Source organism: Suillus discolor, assembly GCF_016758755.1.
Source record: "Suillus discolor strain FC423 chromosome Unknown F5147scaffold_62, whole genome shotgun sequence".
Taxonomy (NCBI): Eukaryota; Fungi; Basidiomycota; class Agaricomycetes; order Boletales; family Suillaceae; genus Suillus; species Suillus discolor.
The window spans coordinates 119,023-137,569 of NW_024541309.1; the positions used below are offsets into that span (position 1 = coordinate 119,023).

Below are 18,547 nucleotides of genomic sequence, written 5' to 3' on the forward strand. Positions count from 1 at the left end.
GCAAGACAAGTACATTTGATCCAAGGGGTTTGCTGTTTGGAATAGGTCTGTAGTTAGTGAATCGAATATATGGTCAAAAGTCTAAGTGCAGGAAACAATGTCCAAAGGTATATCTATGATGTCTGATGTATTTGGGTTTTGGGTTAGCAGGTGTTGGATTCAGGTTTAGCAGGTTAGTGGGGATTGTGATAGCAAATGTCGGGAAAGCAAGCAGTATGTGGATTATCGATAATGACGGGAATTTCGGATAGAAAGAGCAGTAATATTCACAATGTCAACTAAGAACTATGAAATATTGGGTGTGACCACTAAGTATCGGGAAACGGCTCCCTGCTACTTGGATGATGAAAATACTTGAAGTCAGTCCAATATATATGTAAGTACATAGAAATCTGGAAACCCATAGGTGAAAGTAGCAGCCGAATATTTTGGGTCTGAAGTACATGTAAATAAACACGAGGTACTGCTGGATGATGAGAAAACATATAATAGTGCTGGCTATGACGTGAGTAATGTGCGAAATAATCAACTATGCACCTAGTGGGGCTAGCAAGACATAATGGGACACGGATACAACAAGTGCACAGGATTTCGGATCAGCCAAAATGTCGGGTCCGCTAGTCAAAGTGTCAGGTTTTGTGGGTTTGAGTGGGTTAGCATTGGGTTACATTGGGGAATGATTGGCAAGTGATGGGCATTGGACATGTATCAGAAAATAACTGAATACATGCTCAGCGCGAGCTTGAGTGCTACAGCACGTTATTACATGCATATCTCTGTAGTGGCTCGCCTCAAGTTCTATTACATTTCAGATAGCTTATCTCACTACTACTTTCGCCTATGCTGTTTCCAGACCTTCATGCTGTAGGATATAATTTGGCTTGCTAGATACTTGCACTTCACTTCACTTCGCTTGCTACGAGTCATAGGTAGTAGAGTCACTTTTGAATAGTCGTACTTCACACAATCAATCCTTTGTTCATTCGGAATGATTGTTTGGCATGACCACTGCCATTTTGCATCTGCTGTCTCTAAGTTCATCCCAATAGACTTTGCTTAGTCATACTTTGCAAGTCTTATACTTCAACATACCTGCCATACTTCTCTCTTGGAACCTTAGCTGTTCATTGGAAGCTCTTTGGATGCTTTATGCAACCTCAGACCTTCATTTCTTGACATTGGACCACCTTTGGACACATCACACCAGTACTTCAGTACTTTGGATGCATCTTCAGAAACACTGAATGCACCTAGGGTGACCTTTCTACTTTCTCTCCTTCGATCTTAACAAGATATCCCTTGTTTTTTATATCAAAGTGACATCTTGGACTGTGTAGGATTCTCATATCATACCTTTTATCACATCAAGAAGCTCCACAACAAGACTGGCAATATTGTCAAGCCCAGAAGTGAATATCTCAGACGTCCACAGACTCTCAACTTCAAAGACTTACAGTATCTTCTATTCATTGATGAGACTTCGAAGGACAAGCAAACCTAGTTTTGAAGATGCGGTCGAGCAAAGAGGAGTTGCCAGGCATCCTATAAGAGGTCCATTTGTGCATGGACAATGTTTCACAATCACAGCTGCCCTAACAATCAATGGTGTCATTGCTAGGACATGTGGTTGAGGGATCTATGTGATGAATGGGCTATTCCATTATCTTGAACACTCTGTCATAAATTTGGCTGTCATTTTTTTGTCCATCACACTAACTTCTGGTCATAGCTACCTAACTGTAAAGCTTACCCAGGCAGGAACAGTGTCCTAGTGATAGACAATGTCCAAATTCATCATGGTGAAGAGGTTCAGGAACTTGCAGATAGATTTGGTGCACTGATGCGAGGCTTTGTGAATATATACTATTCTAACCTAAGCTTAGTACTAGGTATCCAAATCATTTTCTTGCCTCCATACTCCCTGGATCTCAACTCCATTGAGGAGGCATTCTCAAAGCTCAAAGTGTGGATTTGTTGCAACAATGACTTGTCTTTAGCTGCTGCAGATAATGATAGTATTCTGTATGACTTATGAGAGGCATTAGATATCATAACAGTGGAGGATACTCATAGCTACATTTGCCATTCAGGTTATTTCTAGGCTAGAATTTTACAGTATAGTTTTACAGCATAATTGATACACAGTGAGTGACAGTGTTAGGACTTCAAACAATAATGAAACATATTACTCCCCACATCATCGCGAGATAGCATCCTTTAGTTCTGCAAGTTCCCCACAAAGCAGGACAACCTTCTGCAAGTCATCAATAGTTACATAATGAAGAGTGTGTAAAGAATTGAAATCATTTTTGAGGAGTTTTTTCTGAAGTGTATCTGAAATATTGTATGTTGAGCAGAAGTCAATGAGAGTCATTCAAGGTCCCAGAGAAATAAGTTGTGCAGGAGATAGCAATGACAGAGCAGGATGCATAGCAGGAGCAAGATTTTGCAATGAAAACTGAGGTGCCATGGATGCAGAAAGGCCTCAAATTGCTTGGAACAGCTCAGGAGGAAAATTGACATTGACAACAGGCCCACTGGATGCAGGGACAGGACCTGTTGGTAACTCAACCAGTACCATACTGAAGTAGGAATGATTTAGAGGCATTTCAAGTGTCACATAATTGGGGCTTTTTTCCTAGGAATGGTTAAGTGCAACAACAACTGGGAAAACTGTGCATACCATTGCTGATGCCAAACAATCAAGCAATGGAAATAAGAGTGGTATATGGGAGCCGCCATCTCCAGGATTCACAAAACAATGTTTGCTGGGATAACCTGGCTTCTTGCGACATACCCAACAATCTGTCAACTTTGTGATATTCCAATTCACTGGTTTCATCTTGTCATCAATATCAGATGCCTTCAGTGCCTGAAAATTCAGTGAATGATGAAGCATTCTTGCAGTTTTCACAACATTCAATGTGCCTTTGTTTTTTGAGTCTTCTTTTTTTTCCTCTTCTTCTCTGCTCTTCATTACTGCTATCCTCACCACTACTTCCATTCTCCTTGTCAGATTCTCGGTCTTTATGCTACCATGAAGTTAGATTGTGAAAAACTTGTTGCGACACATACCTTTTTGAGGTCAGAGAGTTCTTAAGCATATATCATTATAATTGGTTCCTTGATCTTCATCAGATGCTTGATGAGTTCCTTATAGTCAGCCTCATTGGATAGCAAGGTAGGCTTTGGTGAAATTCAGACAATCAAAAAAAATGCTTTATAGTTATCAAAGGAAAGACTAGCAGGTGATGTTTTTTGTCGATCTTGCAGAAAATCTGGGCTTTGAAAGTATTGAAGGGTTCATCAAGATGAAGGGTCAATATGGTGCTGGTACCACTCCATTTTTTTACATTGTCCTTCTTGATTTCAGCATATGGAAGGATGAGAACATTGTATGTCACTTCATGAGCAGGTTCCACAGTAGCAATAATTGGCTTGGGTTCTGTTAGAGGAGCTTCAGAGCACTTGAATAACACTGCTCCAACAAGAAGGTGATCAGTAGTGACATAAAGATGCATATGTATATGCACTACCTTTTTTCTTCTTAGGTTTCATAGCCTGCTTTGGAGGTGGAGAGGGAGATTGTACAGGTACTGGCACTGGCTTGGGGATAGGGCTCATTGCATCAAGTTCACAATTGATACTGTCGTGCATTACTTGGAGCAGAGTTCCACGGTCTGTAAATACTGTTGATGACTCACTCAATGATAGGAAGCTGGTGTCTGTTTTGGAGGATATGATTTCAAGTATATCCTCATCAGATTCATCAATGCACTCGGCACTTTTGTACATCTGTTGCTGATGGCCCATGTTTCAGAGAAGGGCCTGGGCAAAGTATGATGGCACAATACAACAAAGTCCCTACAACTAAGTTAAATTTCACTAAGTCCTTTTTTGGTGCTCATTGTTGTTATATGTTTTCAATTTGCGCCAGTGCCATTATATCTGCACCCAGCTGTAAAATGCTGTTTTTGTATTCTCTTACTGTCGCCTGAGTATCCCATGAGCATCCAAGTGTGTATCCCTGCCACCCTATGTGCCATCCATAACTTTATATGTACTCATAGTATCATATTCCATTCTGGACCCTCAACTCTAAATCTGCTTCTTCAGAACACCGAGTCCAAGATCTGGAGATCTGGATCTATCCATGTATCATTTCCAGAATTCGAACCTTAAATCAGCGCTCAACCCCATTTAGGAATACCCCTAACTCTGGGCTCCGGTTATTTATGTTTCCATCCTGATTTATGATCTATTACTTATGATTCATTTCCGATACAGAATTCTTATGATCTGTTGTACTTACTAATAAGCTTTCCATATACTTTATGCATAGCCTTTTGTTTTCCTGGTAGTATATAAACCCCTGTAACTCATAGAAATACCTCAGTTCAAATATCACCTTAGTTCCTACTTATTCCTCTGTATTCCAGACTCGAGTCTAGTCTCTTGTCACCTCTGAGTCTTAGGAATATCCTAGACTACATATCTGGCTCTACCTTCAGGTAGTCTTACCTCTGTTAGTTTCTAGTTCAGACTTCATCCGGATTAGCCTTATCTACTTACTTCCAACATCTGAACATCCAGTCAGATTTATCTCACGTTTCAGATCCAGACATCTGGATTCCAAACTTGTCATATTCTGGAAACTCTAGATGACACTTCCTGCCTCCGGAAATAAAGGGCACATACTTGGGAAAGGGGCACAGCATACGAGCTGAGGCCAAGCCCTTCTGATCCTGATCCCTCTTGAGCACATGACCTTAACACATAGTCCTAATGGAGCACTTGTAGATGAGTTAGATAACAATGAATATTTCAATTATGATAACCCTTCTCACTAAGAGTGCCTGACGACGACAATGAGTCTGACAGAGGCAGAGGCATGAAGGAAGCACACAATCACATTGCACACTACATGTGGGAGGATTATCAAGTTGTCTTACAGCAGCGTAGTTTGTTAGATGATTCTTTCAATAACATGTAATACCACAATTCAATATATTGATTTCTACAAACAATGTACTACAGTGTAATGAAGGTTGGGGCAGTTGAAAAACTGCATCAGGCATAAGGGGTCATGTAAACCTAAGCGAGTATGAATGTCCTGGATCATGGTTTTGTACTACTATTCATTAGGCCCAGAAGGTTGAATCCCCAACTACTGGGCTGTTGAAAGAAAAAATCACAGCACATGTCCCTGTCAGTAATATATCAGTAGCTGCAGGGTCCATAGCAAAGACTTGTTATATTATAAGCTGCTCTGCAAATGGCAAGTCAGCATCTTCAACCTACAACATCTGCATGGCCCTCAAGCACTAGTCCATTACCCAATCCTTGGGATAGACCATGTAGCTCTACAATCACATCTATTAAGCAATTGACAGAGCTCTGGAACCCTATCACAGCTACAGCAGTGATGATCTTCAATATCTTGTTATCTGATGTCTTGGCATCCTTAGTGACAGTGCTCCAAGCCTGCATGTAGCCTGATGTCATCTTTGGTTTTTTTATGGAGCCCAACTTAGAGGGAGGCAGTGGCATCTGAGTACCAGGTTCTTCATGTTGCATAGAAACTGAGGCAGAAGGAAATGATGTAGTTAAATCACAAACTATATTAGAGTAAGAGCATTTAGCGCTAGATACAACAGATGTGGAGATGCTGTTGATGCTGCAAATAGAGGTGGGACCTTAAGAAGTAGGAATGGCAAGAACAGATGCTGCAGAGGCAGTGCTGGGACCAGCATTATTCTCAGCTACTGGTATGTCAGCACTGGATTCTGAGCTCAAGGGAGGGGAGAGAGCCATATGAGGTTGGTACTCTGTGCACCCTCATATGCCACTGCCTTGTGAGATAATGCTATCTATCTGCTCATAGTGTCTCCAGCCTAACACACAAAAAGGACACATGACTGAATTTTCCTAATCAAACAGTAAGACTATTGCTATTAGTATGAGATATTATTGACCTGGCATACCTTTCTTGAAATGTATTCATTCCATACTATGGTTGCAGCTTCACCCTCAATATTGGCTCCTCTAACATTATCCCAGTGGACACCAGACAGCTGACAATATTTCTGACTATCATAATAGGTCTGTTTAAACTATATGATCTCTTATCAGTCTATAGCTAAATGATATATTAATAGTATGACTTACCAACCCTCATTTTGTCTTATACATTACCCCAGTCTTATGTGGACCATGCTGAAGGTACTCAGCAATAGCCTCTGAGGCACCACTATATCTCGCATCTTTGAAGTTACCGGTGTCGGCAATCTTGTCTCAATTGTTGAATAAGTATAGAAGAAGCTGATCAGCCTGTGTCAGTCCAGACAGCCCTGTCTGTATGAGATGATGATTCCTGGGCTATGGGACAGAATGTGGACCTAAGCTGATAGTACTATAGATACTACACCAGCCCAGATGTTATTCCAATCTCATAGATCTTTAGTCATGTATTGAGGTCAAAGCATACAACTAGACATGGTCAAAGGTGGATTTAATCTCCAACATTGGGCTTCAAACCAGGACTGCTATGCCAATATTACAACATCCTTCAATATTTCAAATTGACCTTACCATGGGTTACCTCCATACAAGCTCTAACATTTCAAGTTCTACTTAGGGAATGACACAGGTATACCCGTGGGTGTCGCGAGCATCATCCGCACCCATACCCGCAGATATACCTGCACCCACACTGTGGGTGCGGGTTTTATGGTGGGTTGGTGGGTATCACACCCGCGCCGACACCCATGGGAGGTAGCACCTGCGGGTGCACAATAACATAGGACAAAAAAACAAAACAAAATGTACCTAAGTCTAAGTTAATGTAACAAAATCCTGTCCCACCCATCCTCAAGCTCCTCCTCAGTGTCACCCTTGATGTCAGGCAAGGTGGTAACCTTCAACACGTCCTCTGTCTTGACAAGGTTCAGATGGCTCCATGCACCGAGGCACAGCAGCGCCCTTGTTGACTGTGCAGATAGACGTGAACAAACATGAGAGAGAAGGAGCCGACCACTGGCTGAAAAGATGCTCAATGTCAACTGATGTAGCTGTAGATCATGTCAGAATGATTCATACTTAAAAAAAGAGTCGGGCATACCAGGAATTGTAAGATAGTCAAGTGCCATGCGGAAGAGGTGAGGATAGGAAGTGTGCCGCTCATGCCACCATGTGATAGCATTAGTAGACACATTCTCAATGTCAGCGCTCAGGTAACAGTCTAGTTCATCTCCCATGTCCGTCAACTTGGGTGGAGCAAGTGCTTGCATCTCATCAAAAATATGCTAAGGAGGTCAGTCAAGGTAAACAGAATGAAGATAAGTTAAAATTAAAAAAAACTGTACAAGATGTGTCTACCACCAGAACAATGTCAAGTTCCATCTCAACATCAGCATCGCCTTCAATCTCCTATATCCAAGTAGTACCGTTCAAACTCGGCACTGCACCAGACTTTCTGCGGTCTCAATCCATCCCTCCTCCCAACTGGCAGACTTGAAGTAGGATAGTTTATGGCGTGGATGTAAGACTATTAAAAAGTAAAATCAATGACTGAGATGGACAGAAAAATTGAGACATACCCATGGCGATCCTATACACCTCTGATTTATCTGTCATTTGATAGTATCTGTCAAGGGTCTTCTTGGCAAGTCCAATGGCAGAGCGAATAGATGGTAGATATTTAGTGTTGCAAGAATACAATGTCAAGCACTCATCAATTAAGTCCATTGCAGGTATAACGGTCGCAAGATTCAGCGTCGAACGAGAGAAAAAAAGTGTAGTATCCTTGAGAACCTTGTCACGGTCTACAGGTAAGCATAACAGGTTGCTTATCAAATAAACTCACACACCTTCAATATGTCACAAAGTTCCTTTGCAATTTCCCACTCATTGTCAGCCAGCTCAAACTTTCGCAGGCCCAGCTCTCATTGCTACGTAATGACATCAATCGCTTTGCAATGCGCAAGGGCGTACCGCAACATATCATAGGTTGAATTCCACTGGGTGGAGACATCACGTGGCATGTAAGTTATCGACATTTTCTGTTCACCAAGAATCTTGTGCCAGGCAGGGAGGAGGAGTGTTGTAGAGTTGATGAGCTTGTAGGTGAGTTTGTGAAACTGAACGAGGGAACCGTCAATTTAGAGGTGAGTTTGTATGTATCCTAACCCACCTTGACAAGTACTAACTTAACGGGCCAGATGTTTTTTTGCAGCTCGACGGATTGGTCATTTGGCAACAAAGCAGCATCATTCACCCACCCTTTGTCTTGTCTTCAAGTTGTGGGTCGTCTTCCGAAGTTTCCTCGCTATACTTGGCTATCATCTCCTGATCTTCCCTCTCAATGCCCTCACTCAGCTCAATGAGCTCGTCATTGATGTTTTCGCCATCTTTCTTCGACACATCAAACTCCCATATCAATGACTTTGCAACAAGGTTCACGGTGTGCAGAAAGCACCATGTATGACTTGCCTCCCCTGCAAACTCAGGAACCAATTGTTCAAGTTCGTCAACCATGACGTTATTGTTCAACGCATTGTCACATGTTACACTCAGGATCTGCTTGTTGGATCAGCAGGTACATTTTTTCACTATCTTAACCCTGACCTTGTCTAAGATCCCAAATTCCTTTAGCATATCTGCGAATACAATCATGAGTTGCTCGCCTGTGTGAGACTGGTACTAGCAGGTCATTTTTGGCTCCCTCATTAATGTAAGTATCTTTGTACCATAGCAACTTCGACAATGTCCAATGGAAAGCTCAGTGGGATCCCATCATGCTCCATATGTACTGAAAACGCAATGAAAGCTCGGTGGTTCTCCGAAGTCCATCCATCCATTGTGAAGTTCAGTTTGCCGTCATATTCCTGGTAGGTTTAGTTTCTTTTTATACCTTTGAACAAATGAAAATTGACTCACTCCCAACATCTTAGCAATTCATTCGTGTGTTCGCACAAACACAAGTTTTACATCACTCGAGATAGTTCTTGGAGATGGTATGTAATATTCTGGTCTCCCTGTCTTCATTAAACTCTGAAATCCTCTATCCTTGACTATGTCAAATGGTCGCAGGCTCTCCGCTACCCAATGAACTAATTCCGCCCTGCATAGCATGTTAACTACTGGGCAGATGAAGCTCGAGGAGGACCCACTTTGTTTTGGTATGAGTATGCTGCCTATGCAAGTATGTAACCTTTCCTTTTCCTTTATGCTCGAATGAACTTGTTATTGACCCATTGCGAAGGATACCAGCAATGATCTTTGTTCGGACTTCGTCTGCATCCTTTGCTTTGCAGGCTGCCTGCAACACTTCATTGCCCCAGCAAGTCTTTATATGCTTTCACATGTTGCCTGTCGACCGTGCATCTTTTTTGTCAAGGAATCAGCAGATACGGACTTTGCATCTTTTGCCCATGCACTTGAATGCATGCGCACAATGACCATGAAGAGTCTCAATGATAGGTGTGGAATCAAAAAATGCATAAACAGGTGACGTCCAATCCTTCATTAATTGTTCTACAGTTACTAATGTTAGTCAGTGCTCAGAGCACAAGCTTGGCCTCCTACTGAGTTCGTCTTCGGCACTTTCTTCTTCATTGTCGACATCCATGATGGTACCTTTGCTTGGATCTTTCTCACCGTCACTGATAACAATAGCATCTTCATTGGATGTGTCGTCTTCGGAGAGAACTGTGGCTCGATGGGTTTTAGGTGGGGCTTGCTCGACTATTTTTCCAGGAGCCAGAGGCTGAATGGGCACTTTAGGAACTGCTTCCTCGACATTTTGACTGTGTTCTCTTGCTGGCCTGGTCTTCTTGTGTCAGGTATGTGCGGTGACAGTGCTACTATTGTCAGTCTTCCATTTTTTGGATGAGTTCTCGAGTCTTTTGTCTATTGCAGCCTTGGCCTTGTCTGTAAGTTTTGTAATACATTTTGCAGCGGTTTTGATAAATGTCGGATGCATACTGTAGTTTGGTAGGGTACTAATGTCAATATTATTGTGTTGTTATTACTTTTTACATTAAGGTTTAGGTTCTGTATAGTCGGAGTTACTGATTGGTGGACTGACCCACCATATGGGTGTGGGTACAGGTACGGGTGTCTGAAGTCTGTACCCGCACCTGCACCCACGTGACACCTGTACCCACGACCCGCCACAGGTGCCTGGTACCCGTGTCATTCCCTAGTTCTACTACTTATGTCTCAAAGATCTCAAAAGTCACAATCTTACAAGGCTATCTATTCCAATTCTCATCTCATCTATCTCTTCTCTCATCTTTTAACTACTATTCCCCTTCAAACTCAAGTCTAGCTTTATGAATGCCAACAAAAGAGTTGTACACACAGAGATGCATAGCAGTGTCCTGTTCTTTATTCATACTGTAGAGTTACGACACTACCTTCGACTAGATTTAGCTGTGACCATCTTACCCTTAGCTTCAAAGCTTCAAATCATGATGTGACATGTGACCTATCCAAAATACTGTAGAGATACGCACTTAAGTTCATCACACCATCATAGGCCCAGCAAATTGAACCTATTTTGTGTGACAGTCACACCCATATTGAGGTCATCGAACTTATATTGTGACATGCGGTAAAAACACGAAAAAAAGTCCTAGTGCTGCCAAAAGTCCTTGTACTGAGTATTTGCAACGCGTCTGAGACTCAGTTGGTCGTCACACACAATGAACCTATGCGCAGCATGTCACACGTCACACCCTCCTTCGAACTTTCAAACCTAACGTTCATTTGGTCACACCCAAATCGGGTCGAACCTAAGTGCATATCTCTACAGTAGGTTCACTCCAAGCTAGTGATGTGCAGGGCCAGGGCTCAGGCCCACAGGCCCACCCGGCCCAGCCCAGCCCAGCCCAGTAGGTGGGCTGACAAGGGCCAAGGGCTGGGCCCACCATCTGTGTAGGCCCATACCCGGGGCTCAGGCCCGGGCTTACTAAATATACTGACGCACTTCTCGGTCAATTCTGGTATTAACTGTACAGCTAACTTAAACTCTTTCCCACAGCTATTCTGATCGATGCTATTCTGGTCGACGGTGGTATCGGCAACTGATGCCACCTTTACTTAATCCCGACGCTCCGGTGTGCGCCAAGCGGGTACCTGCACCTTCCAAAAGGTTAACTGATGCTGCTAACACCGCCACACCTGAACTCAGCACACACCTTGAGGCCGTCAACCTCAAGCGAGCCAAGGATGCAAGACGCTTAGCTGAGGATGCCAGACAGGCTTCTGCACCACCTACCACAGTCCCAGCCACTTCTCACTCTGTCTCATCTTCTAGCGAGGAAGATTCAGATCATTCTGCTGCACCCAAAAGGCCACAAAGTAAGCAATACTATATAGACTCCCCACTCATGTTACTTAAAGTTCTTTCACACAGCAAAAAAGTCTCATACTCTTCAAGTCATTACTTCAGACTCAGAAGATGCACCTGCTGCAGCCAAGCATGCATGCAAGAAGAACAATAAAGGTAAGTAGTTCGATATATCTGAATTTACATAGGTAGCTAACTGTATTTTCAGATGCAGATTCCATCAACGATGAGGGATTTCTACTCAACATTGATGTCATGAGCCTCTCCAGCAACGAGATCAAACCCAAGCACGACAGGAAAGATCAAGACATCAATAAGTTTTTTAGTCCCAAGTATTCCGAGATCGGTGTTGACGGCAAACCTCGTGTTTATCATGATTGCACCTTGTGCTCCAAGAAAGGCCCATGCAAACACTTCATGAAGGACCTGTCAACTTGCTGTCGGCACCTTCAAAAAGACCATAAGGTAAGATCAGTATTTGTGATTCTCAATGCTCATGATACTAATTGAACATTCATAGCTCGCCTACAATAAATGGGCCCAGGATAACAACTTCGAATCAATGCTTCCAAAGGCCATTGCAAAATGTCGTGACACCGTCCTCAAAGCCAGCGCCAGCCAAACTGGCCTCGACAATCATCTGCATGACCTACCACCAAAGGCCAAGCATGTGCTGCCATACACTGACCAGTTATTCCATGAGGCTGCAACAGAATGGTTGATTTCTACTGACCAGGTATGTTAAATTTACATAGTACTACACCATCTCACTAATGAAAATAGCCGATTCAAGCGCTGGAACACCCATCCTTCCACCTCGTGATTCATGTAGCATCACGATCCACACATGGTGTCAAAATTCTGGATCGAAAGGTGACGTGCGCCGAGATTATTGAGATGTTCAAGAAGCAGATGAAATATCTTCGGACACGGCTTAATGTAAGTTTTTGTTTCGTTTGAATGATACTACCACTCACTTTTGACTTAGAGCAATGCTGTGAAAGGTGAAATCAGCAATACATGCAATGCATGGCAAGCCTCCAACATCGACGGATACTTCGCTGTCTCCGGTCATTGGGTCGAAGAGCCATCGTCAGGAGTATGGGTTCTCGAAAGCGCACTGTTTGGGTTTACAAGACTCAACAACTCTCATAATGGCCGCCGTCGAGGTCAAGTACTTTTCAAAATCATTGATCACCTCAAAATTTCGCACAAGGTAATGTTTTATCTTACCAGGGTTCATGTTACTCACCACACATTTAGATTGGGCACATCACCTGTGACAATGTGACAAATAACAACTCAATGATGGATGAGTTTTCAAATCAGATTACAAAGAAGACCAGGAAGGCATTTGATGGAAAGGGATGCCGTATCAGGTGTGTAATTCATTCTAGATTCAGCCGTATTCGTTCATTCCGACATTTTGTTACTAGATGTCTTGCCCATGTTATCAACCTGGCGACACAGGTGCTCATCAAGACTCACACAAAATCAAAACATTACAACCCTGCGAGCCCTGAAGACCATATGCCAAGTACTATTGGTCACAATCAGGACGAAGTTGGGCTCATTCAAGCCATCGCTGTGAAGGTATGTACATGATATTTGGTCAATTCAACTGACTAACTTAACAAAACAAAACAGGAGCGGTCATCAGCCCAGTGCAAGCAGCTTTTCAAGGAGATTCAGATCCGAGAAGGTGCAGAACGCCCCCTGCAGTTGCTGCTCGACATGCCAGTCCGATGGTCTTCAACATACATCATGTTAGAGCATGCTGAAACACAGCGAAAGGTGCGTCTTAATGTGTTCACAGTGTTAAAATTTGACCAATTTGACCGTGTCACCTACAGTACATCAATACATTTATCTATGAAATGGGCCTGAAGGAGCCGAATCTGGAGAAGTGGAAGAAGATTGGCGAGTTAGAGCTACGAAACGACGAATAGAAATGTGTCGAGTTGTTCCTTGATCTTCTCGCTGTGAGTGTACTCATTCTTGTGTTCAAATGTGCAATGATAACATTCACGCCCCGTTTAAAGCATGCCGACAATGCTCAACAAGCATTTTCGTCGGATCGAAACCCAAGCCTGCACCTTGCTATCCCAGCTCTCGAGGTGTTACATAAAGCTTGGAGCTTACGACTCACACGGCCGAAGTACACTTGCTTCAAGGCACCACTTCAAAAAAGATCACAATGTACTATGAGAAGACTAGTGACTCCAATGCATATATTATGGCAATGTGTGAGTATTTTATGGAGTCCTATCTAGCCCTACCTGATGACTGATTCAATTCATAAACAGTGCTTGATCCCAATGAGAAAATGAACCATTTCAAGAAGTATTGGGACGAAAATTTGCAACAAGAAGCTCTCAAGAACACGGAACGTGTTGTGAGTATTCCAAAGGATTTTTGTTTCAATAATTTGACTGTCTGTCATCAGTTTCAGGAGTACTATGTGCGCATTCATGGTGATGCTGAACACATTCCGGTCAAGAAAGGTCGCACATCCAGAATCAAAGTTGCGCAGCTTCTGCAGGAACTTAGCGACAATGACAATGACGACAACATGCCAACCTCATATGCTCCATCTGCGGCCACATCATCAATTGATCCACAGAAACCCTGGCTTCAAGACTTTAACTACTATGTCAATACATTTGACCAGCTGGCCGAAAACCAATCCATTGTCCAGTGGTGGGGGGTATGTATTCCTTCACTCATTCACTCAATGAAGATACTGAATCTATTGAAAGTTAAATGCAATGAGGTATGGACTAGTTTGGACAGCTATTGCTCGCGACTTTTTAGGAATCATGGCCTCGTCGGTATCGAGCGAGCGGGCATTTTCTTCAGCTGCGCTAACAATTACAAAGTGTCGCAACCGTCTCAAAGCCTGTAGGGAACTGCATGGGTATACCCCCGGGTTTTTGGCGGGTTTTGAGTATCTGGGATGGTAGCTCTTCATCCTGCAACAAAAACAAAAAAAAGTTTATGCAAAATGATCCAGGATTGGCTGAGATATTGCTAGTCCAACAACTCAGGCTAAATCTTCAAAGCTCATCCCTCCACACATCAATCTTTGCAAGCAAGTCATGATTTTGCGAGTTTTTTGACATTTTGAGTACCCACCTGCAAAGATTGATATGTGGAGGGATGAGCTTTGAAGATTTAGCCTGAGTTGTTGGACTAGCAATATCTCAGCCAATCCTGGATCATTTTGCATAAACTTTTTTTTGTTTTTGTCGCAGAATGAAGAGCTACCATCCCAGATACTCAAAACCCGCCAGATACCCCGGGGTATACCCATGCAGTTCCCTAAGCATGATTTTTATTGACATAGAGAGTTTAGAATAGTGTTTCGTTGTCGTGTGATTACATACTCAATCTACTATGTCAGGCCCAGGCTTCAGCCCAAGCCCTGCCCAGCCCAAGCCCAAGCCCGACATCAGGGCTGGGCCAAAATATTGGGAGGCCCATACCCACTCAAGCCCAGGCCCAAGCCCGGCCCACACAACACTACTCTGAGCCCATTGTTTCGAGTTTGTACGCATTGTGTTCTTGTTGTGGTCCGGCAAATGATAATTGAGGTAAGATGATTTTTGGTCTCATTAAAGCGCTGTATGTTTTTTTCCATACAAATTTACCACATGTCACATTTTAGCTTCATCTTGCAAATACCAGTGTGACGGTCACAGTGAATAGCTTCAATTCAGAGCGTGGTGTGACGTGTGACGAATTTAGTGTCGTAACTCTACAGTAGTCTGGTCTTTCTCAGAGTTTAGCACAAGAGGAAGCAAGCATGTATATGTTTGCCTCACTGAACAAAAGGCTCAGAAAGAAGTTCAGGAGTAAAGTTACATCTCAGAGCCACCAGATCAGATAAAAGCAAGTTACCACAATCTTCAATACACAGATGGACACACAGCAGGTTGTGCACATAATTACAAGTATCAAGCACTGACAGTGAATGAGCACGCACCAAATCATTGAAGCCGTCATTGAAAAATTATCAATGAAAAGGCGGAAACTCAGAACAGACACTGAGCAGCGGTAAACCACGCCCTCGACACTCCGTGATACTCAAACAGTCTTTGAAACAGGCTGGATACAATAGACACAACCATTTATTATCTGCTGGTCTGTTACAACAAGCGAAACGGGAGGAACTAAGGTAGATGGAGATAGCAAAGCAGATGAAGACACGTCCACGACAAAACAAAGGGTAAACGACAAGTCCTTCAAATAGAATGGTAACGGAGCAAGGACAAACAGGAGTAAGGACCGAAAAGCGCAGGATATATCGCAGGAAATTCTGAACGTATAAACTCTAAGGCCTAAGGAGGGAGGTCCGTCAGGAATGTTATGATAAATCGAATAAAGTATGCTGGTATTCGAAAGCTGCACACAGAATCAATGACCGATTCGGTGTTTTATATGACGTCGGCGATGCTGCTCCACGCTTTGTTCCGATGGTTCCAAGGCGTTGTAGGTGGGACATAACTGCTTCCATGGGCCTACGGAAACCATAAGTGAAGTCAGGACATAATATATCAGTTTCGAGCCTTACTTGTTATATTAAGGGCTGATGCAGTATCATTGGTATCCTCTGCGAAGACCACAGCCATACCCCTAAAGAAGTTGAATCAGATAGTCACCTAGCGGTAAAACAACACCTACTGTGCCAGGTGGAAGTCAATGTGGCTAGAAGATGTCATTTGAATTAACCAGCTACAACAATAGTTTTAGGATCGTACCAGTGAAAGATCCATGGCCCTGGATTATCGGTTCTAAAGCGAATTGTCACGTTGTCACCTGATTCACCATTGCCCGTCGTATCCCGTCGTACAGGATTGGCGTAGTTGTAGACCTCAGTTCCAGCACTTCTCACCACAGAGAAGCTGTGCTGTGTGATACATGAACTAGAGTGCCAATAGGATATAACAAGCAATACTCACACCGTGTAAGTGGAAAGGATGCTAGAATGACGGTACATGAGAGACATAGGTAAAGAGGTATTAGCATCGCCTACCGGTCCCTCAGGCTGTCCGCCGGGAATAGACAGCTCGATGGTTTTGTTGGCAGGCAAGGTATAAACCGATCCATAGGGTAGCAGACCAGAAACGCTCAAATTTCCGCTTAAAATTTGTTGTAAGATTGGAGTGGAGGGCGAGGTATAGGTGTAGCCATTGATGAGAAACCTCAAGTTGTCATCCCATACGGATACTAGATTTAGCGACACGTCTGCGGCACCAAGCTCCGCGACACCAGGGGCTGCGGGGTCTACCAACGCATGCAAGTTCTGTTCCAATAGAGGGGCTTTCGAAGTGGAATTTCTGTAGATGGGGTCTATTGGCAGAGCACCATCATATCTAAGTATCGCAGAGTGGAGACCTCCTGTAAAGGTGGTATCGTAATTGGGCATCGCATGAATCCAGTAGTTGTCGACCGGCTGGTTTGCAACCAGGATGAAAGAGTACCGTTGCCCGGCCAGAATTTGGATCGAGTCGACTTCCAGAGGCGTCGTGTATTCACTGTCGGCCTCGATGACCGTAAAAACGTGGTTGTCGATCGTAAACACGTAGTTTGTTTTGCATGCCATACTCATTAACCGAATACGGTAGCGTACTCCTGGCGTGACTTGCACGACTGAAAGAGGTACCAGTGGTCCACCTGGATAACGCCCTGCACCATTAATGAGAGTCGAGGCAGGATTGTCGGTAAAGCCAACATCATAGGCGTTCACGTGGTACCTTTGACCAGATGATTCAATGAAAGCAGTAAAAGTGCTGATGGTCCTACCAATCCACAAGAGTAATGATGGTCGATTCTATGTTGCCGTTAGCACGTTCAACTACACATGTAGTCAAGGTTTAGACCGACCGTTATCGAAGTCATACAAGCCCTGGTAAGGATCCTCTGGGTCATAGATGACCAAGGCTCCTCTCACACCTTCGCCTGCATCAACTATGAGATTTCTCTGCACCAGTGAAGAATGAAGTTACCAACAGTACTGGAGCTGGAAGTGTGAATGGTACCTGATACACCAGTAAATAAATATATGTAAAGCAAAACGTACTCCTCACCAATATGAACCCGTCTGGTTTGCTGGCGTGAAGTCATACATAAACGAATCCTCAGACGCGATGGGGCACTGAGTCACCATGGCCGTTCCATCCATCTGGGCCGACCCATGCTGCTTGATTCCATGCCAATGCTAGAGCGAAGTCAGTGCCGTCCCAGAATACAAGAAGATACTAACAACGGTCGTGCTAATGTTCATCGACTCATCCACCAACAAATCTGTGACGTTCACTTGAAAGCGTTCGCCCTTAATGGAGTAAATCTTCCTGGTAGGGACAGTCGGATAAGGAGACCACTACCTTCTGTGCACAGAGGACTGGTCCAGGGGTTTGACCATTGACTACGATGGCACTGGAAATTTTTGTCAGGTATGAAATGTTAACCAACCACAGGTCAATAAACATACTCTATTGGAAAACCGTCGGGGGCGATTATGGCGTTTGAAATGACAAGCTCAGCATTGAGTGCCGCACAAGACGACACCAAGGCCGCCAGAAACCAGGTAGACAGAGAGCGAAGTTTTGCCATCACCAATACTACCGAGAGCCAGTCGTCTGAGGTCTCATGGGTTGACAAACTTGTTTTATCTTCCCTTCCCTTACGTATTGAGAGAGTGCCGTCTGAAATCTCGTAGATTAACGAAATTGCTTTATCATCACTTCTCTTACGAGATTTTTCGGTAAATATATTTTCTGGATCAAAGTAGCGAAGTCGCAGCGAGGCAGGAAGAACTGTATGGAGAGTTTTTTTTTAATGATATATGGCGTGTCGAACATAAAAGGGCTAGGTCCGCTCTCTCGACGCAAGTAGTGGCCGTCATGATACTGCTGAGTTGTGTAGGATGATTCCTCTTTCAGATCGAATATGATTGGTTGACGGGCGACAATCAAAAATGCCGGAAGAAAAAGCTACTGGTAGCTGCCCGAGCAGGAGGCCGAATTGGGGCAAATTTTGAAATGATGGACCAATTTGACTGACCTTGCTTATCACTCGGACCTTCCTCGCTTCCTTCAATCCCTACGCAACAAAGGTACTACCCACACCCTCACGTCAATATTCACACCAACAAGACTTCATCACCACAGGGCCCACATGTTCATTCAGGGC

General features: G+C 43.6%; 7 protein-coding genes across 7 annotated transcripts; 1 reads left to right on the forward strand and 6 right to left on the reverse strand.

Moving 5' to 3' along the window:
• Positions 1–2,485: 2,485 nt before the first annotated feature.
• F5147DRAFT_656128 (uncharacterized protein) lies at positions 2,486–3,813 on the reverse strand (the record flags this gene model as incomplete). The annotated part of the gene is made up of 6 exons (XM_041434061.1): positions 2,486–2,638; positions 2,798–3,032; positions 3,076–3,095; positions 3,354–3,478; positions 3,537–3,680; positions 3,705–3,813. 6 exons carry the CDS (start codon positions 3,811–3,813, stop codon positions 2,486–2,488), a joined length of 786 nt encoding a protein of 261 aa, XP_041288793.1.
• Positions 3,814–5,792: 1,979 nt separating this feature from the next.
• F5147DRAFT_656129 (uncharacterized protein) lies at positions 5,793–6,497 on the reverse strand (the record flags this gene model as incomplete). Its single annotated transcript, XM_041434062.1, has 4 exons — positions 5,793–5,870; positions 5,985–6,104; positions 6,196–6,293; positions 6,488–6,497. 4 exons carry the CDS (start codon positions 6,495–6,497, stop codon positions 5,793–5,795), a joined length of 306 nt encoding a protein of 101 aa, XP_041288794.1.
• A 342-nt stretch (positions 6,498–6,839) lies between these two features.
• On the reverse strand, positions 6,840–7,049 carry F5147DRAFT_583163 (uncharacterized protein; the record flags this gene model as incomplete). The annotated part of the gene is made up of 1 exon (XM_041431700.1): positions 6,840–7,049. A coding segment is annotated over one exon (210 nt), but the record flags the coding sequence as incomplete, so codon positions are not given.
• A 1,372-nt stretch (positions 7,050–8,421) lies between these two features.
• On the reverse strand, positions 8,422–8,580 carry F5147DRAFT_530360 (uncharacterized protein; the record flags this gene model as incomplete). Its single annotated transcript, XM_041430070.1, has 1 exon — positions 8,422–8,580. A coding segment is annotated over one exon (159 nt), but the record flags the coding sequence as incomplete, so codon positions are not given.
• Positions 8,581–8,955: 375 nt separating this feature from the next.
• F5147DRAFT_747387 (uncharacterized protein) lies at positions 8,956–9,526 on the reverse strand (the record flags this gene model as incomplete). Its single annotated transcript, XM_041439943.1, has 3 exons — positions 8,956–9,121; positions 9,171–9,355; positions 9,416–9,526. 3 exons carry the CDS (start codon positions 9,524–9,526, stop codon positions 8,956–8,958), a joined length of 462 nt encoding a protein of 153 aa, XP_041288797.1.
• A 2,082-nt stretch (positions 9,527–11,608) lies between these two features.
• Positions 11,609–12,313, forward strand: F5147DRAFT_583194 (uncharacterized protein; the record flags this gene model as incomplete). The annotated part of the gene is made up of 3 exons (XM_041431702.1): positions 11,609–11,818; positions 11,874–12,089; positions 12,137–12,313. 3 exons carry the CDS (start codon positions 11,609–11,611, stop codon positions 12,311–12,313), a joined length of 603 nt encoding a protein of 200 aa, XP_041288798.1.
• A 3,152-nt stretch (positions 12,314–15,465) lies between these two features.
• On the reverse strand, positions 15,466–18,315 carry F5147DRAFT_714160 (laccase). The gene is made up of 15 exons (XM_041438454.1): positions 18,297–18,315; positions 18,216–18,218; positions 17,847–18,192; positions 17,740–17,791; positions 17,619–17,687; positions 17,443–17,573; positions 17,366–17,394; positions 17,240–17,314; positions 17,159–17,186; positions 16,389–17,109; positions 16,315–16,335; positions 16,114–16,262; positions 16,037–16,060; positions 15,927–15,988; positions 15,466–15,873 (listed from the first exon to the last, which is right to left on the reverse strand). Exons 3-15 carry the CDS (start codon positions 17,966–17,968, stop codon positions 15,770–15,772), a joined length of 1,587 nt encoding a protein of 528 aa, XP_041288799.1. The 5' UTR covers positions 17,969–18,192; positions 18,216–18,218; positions 18,297–18,315; the 3' UTR covers positions 15,466–15,769.
• Positions 18,316–18,547: the final 232 nt, after the last annotated feature.

Bases quoted from the DNA above. Each gene is read 5' to 3' on its own strand.
- F5147DRAFT_714160 (XM_041438454.1), bottom strand. From the start codon at position 17,968: ATGGCAAAACTTCGCTCTCTGTCTACCTGGTTTCTGGCGGCCTTGGTG. The intron at 17,688-17,739 runs GTAGTGGTCTCC...TACTCCATTAAG, and splicing joins CAGTCCTCTGTGCACAGAAG to GGCGAACGCTTTCAAGTGAA. The intron at 16,336-16,388 runs GTAGGCGATGCT...CCGTCATTCTAG, and splicing joins GCGGACAGCCTGAGGGACCG to CATCCTTTCCACTTACACGG.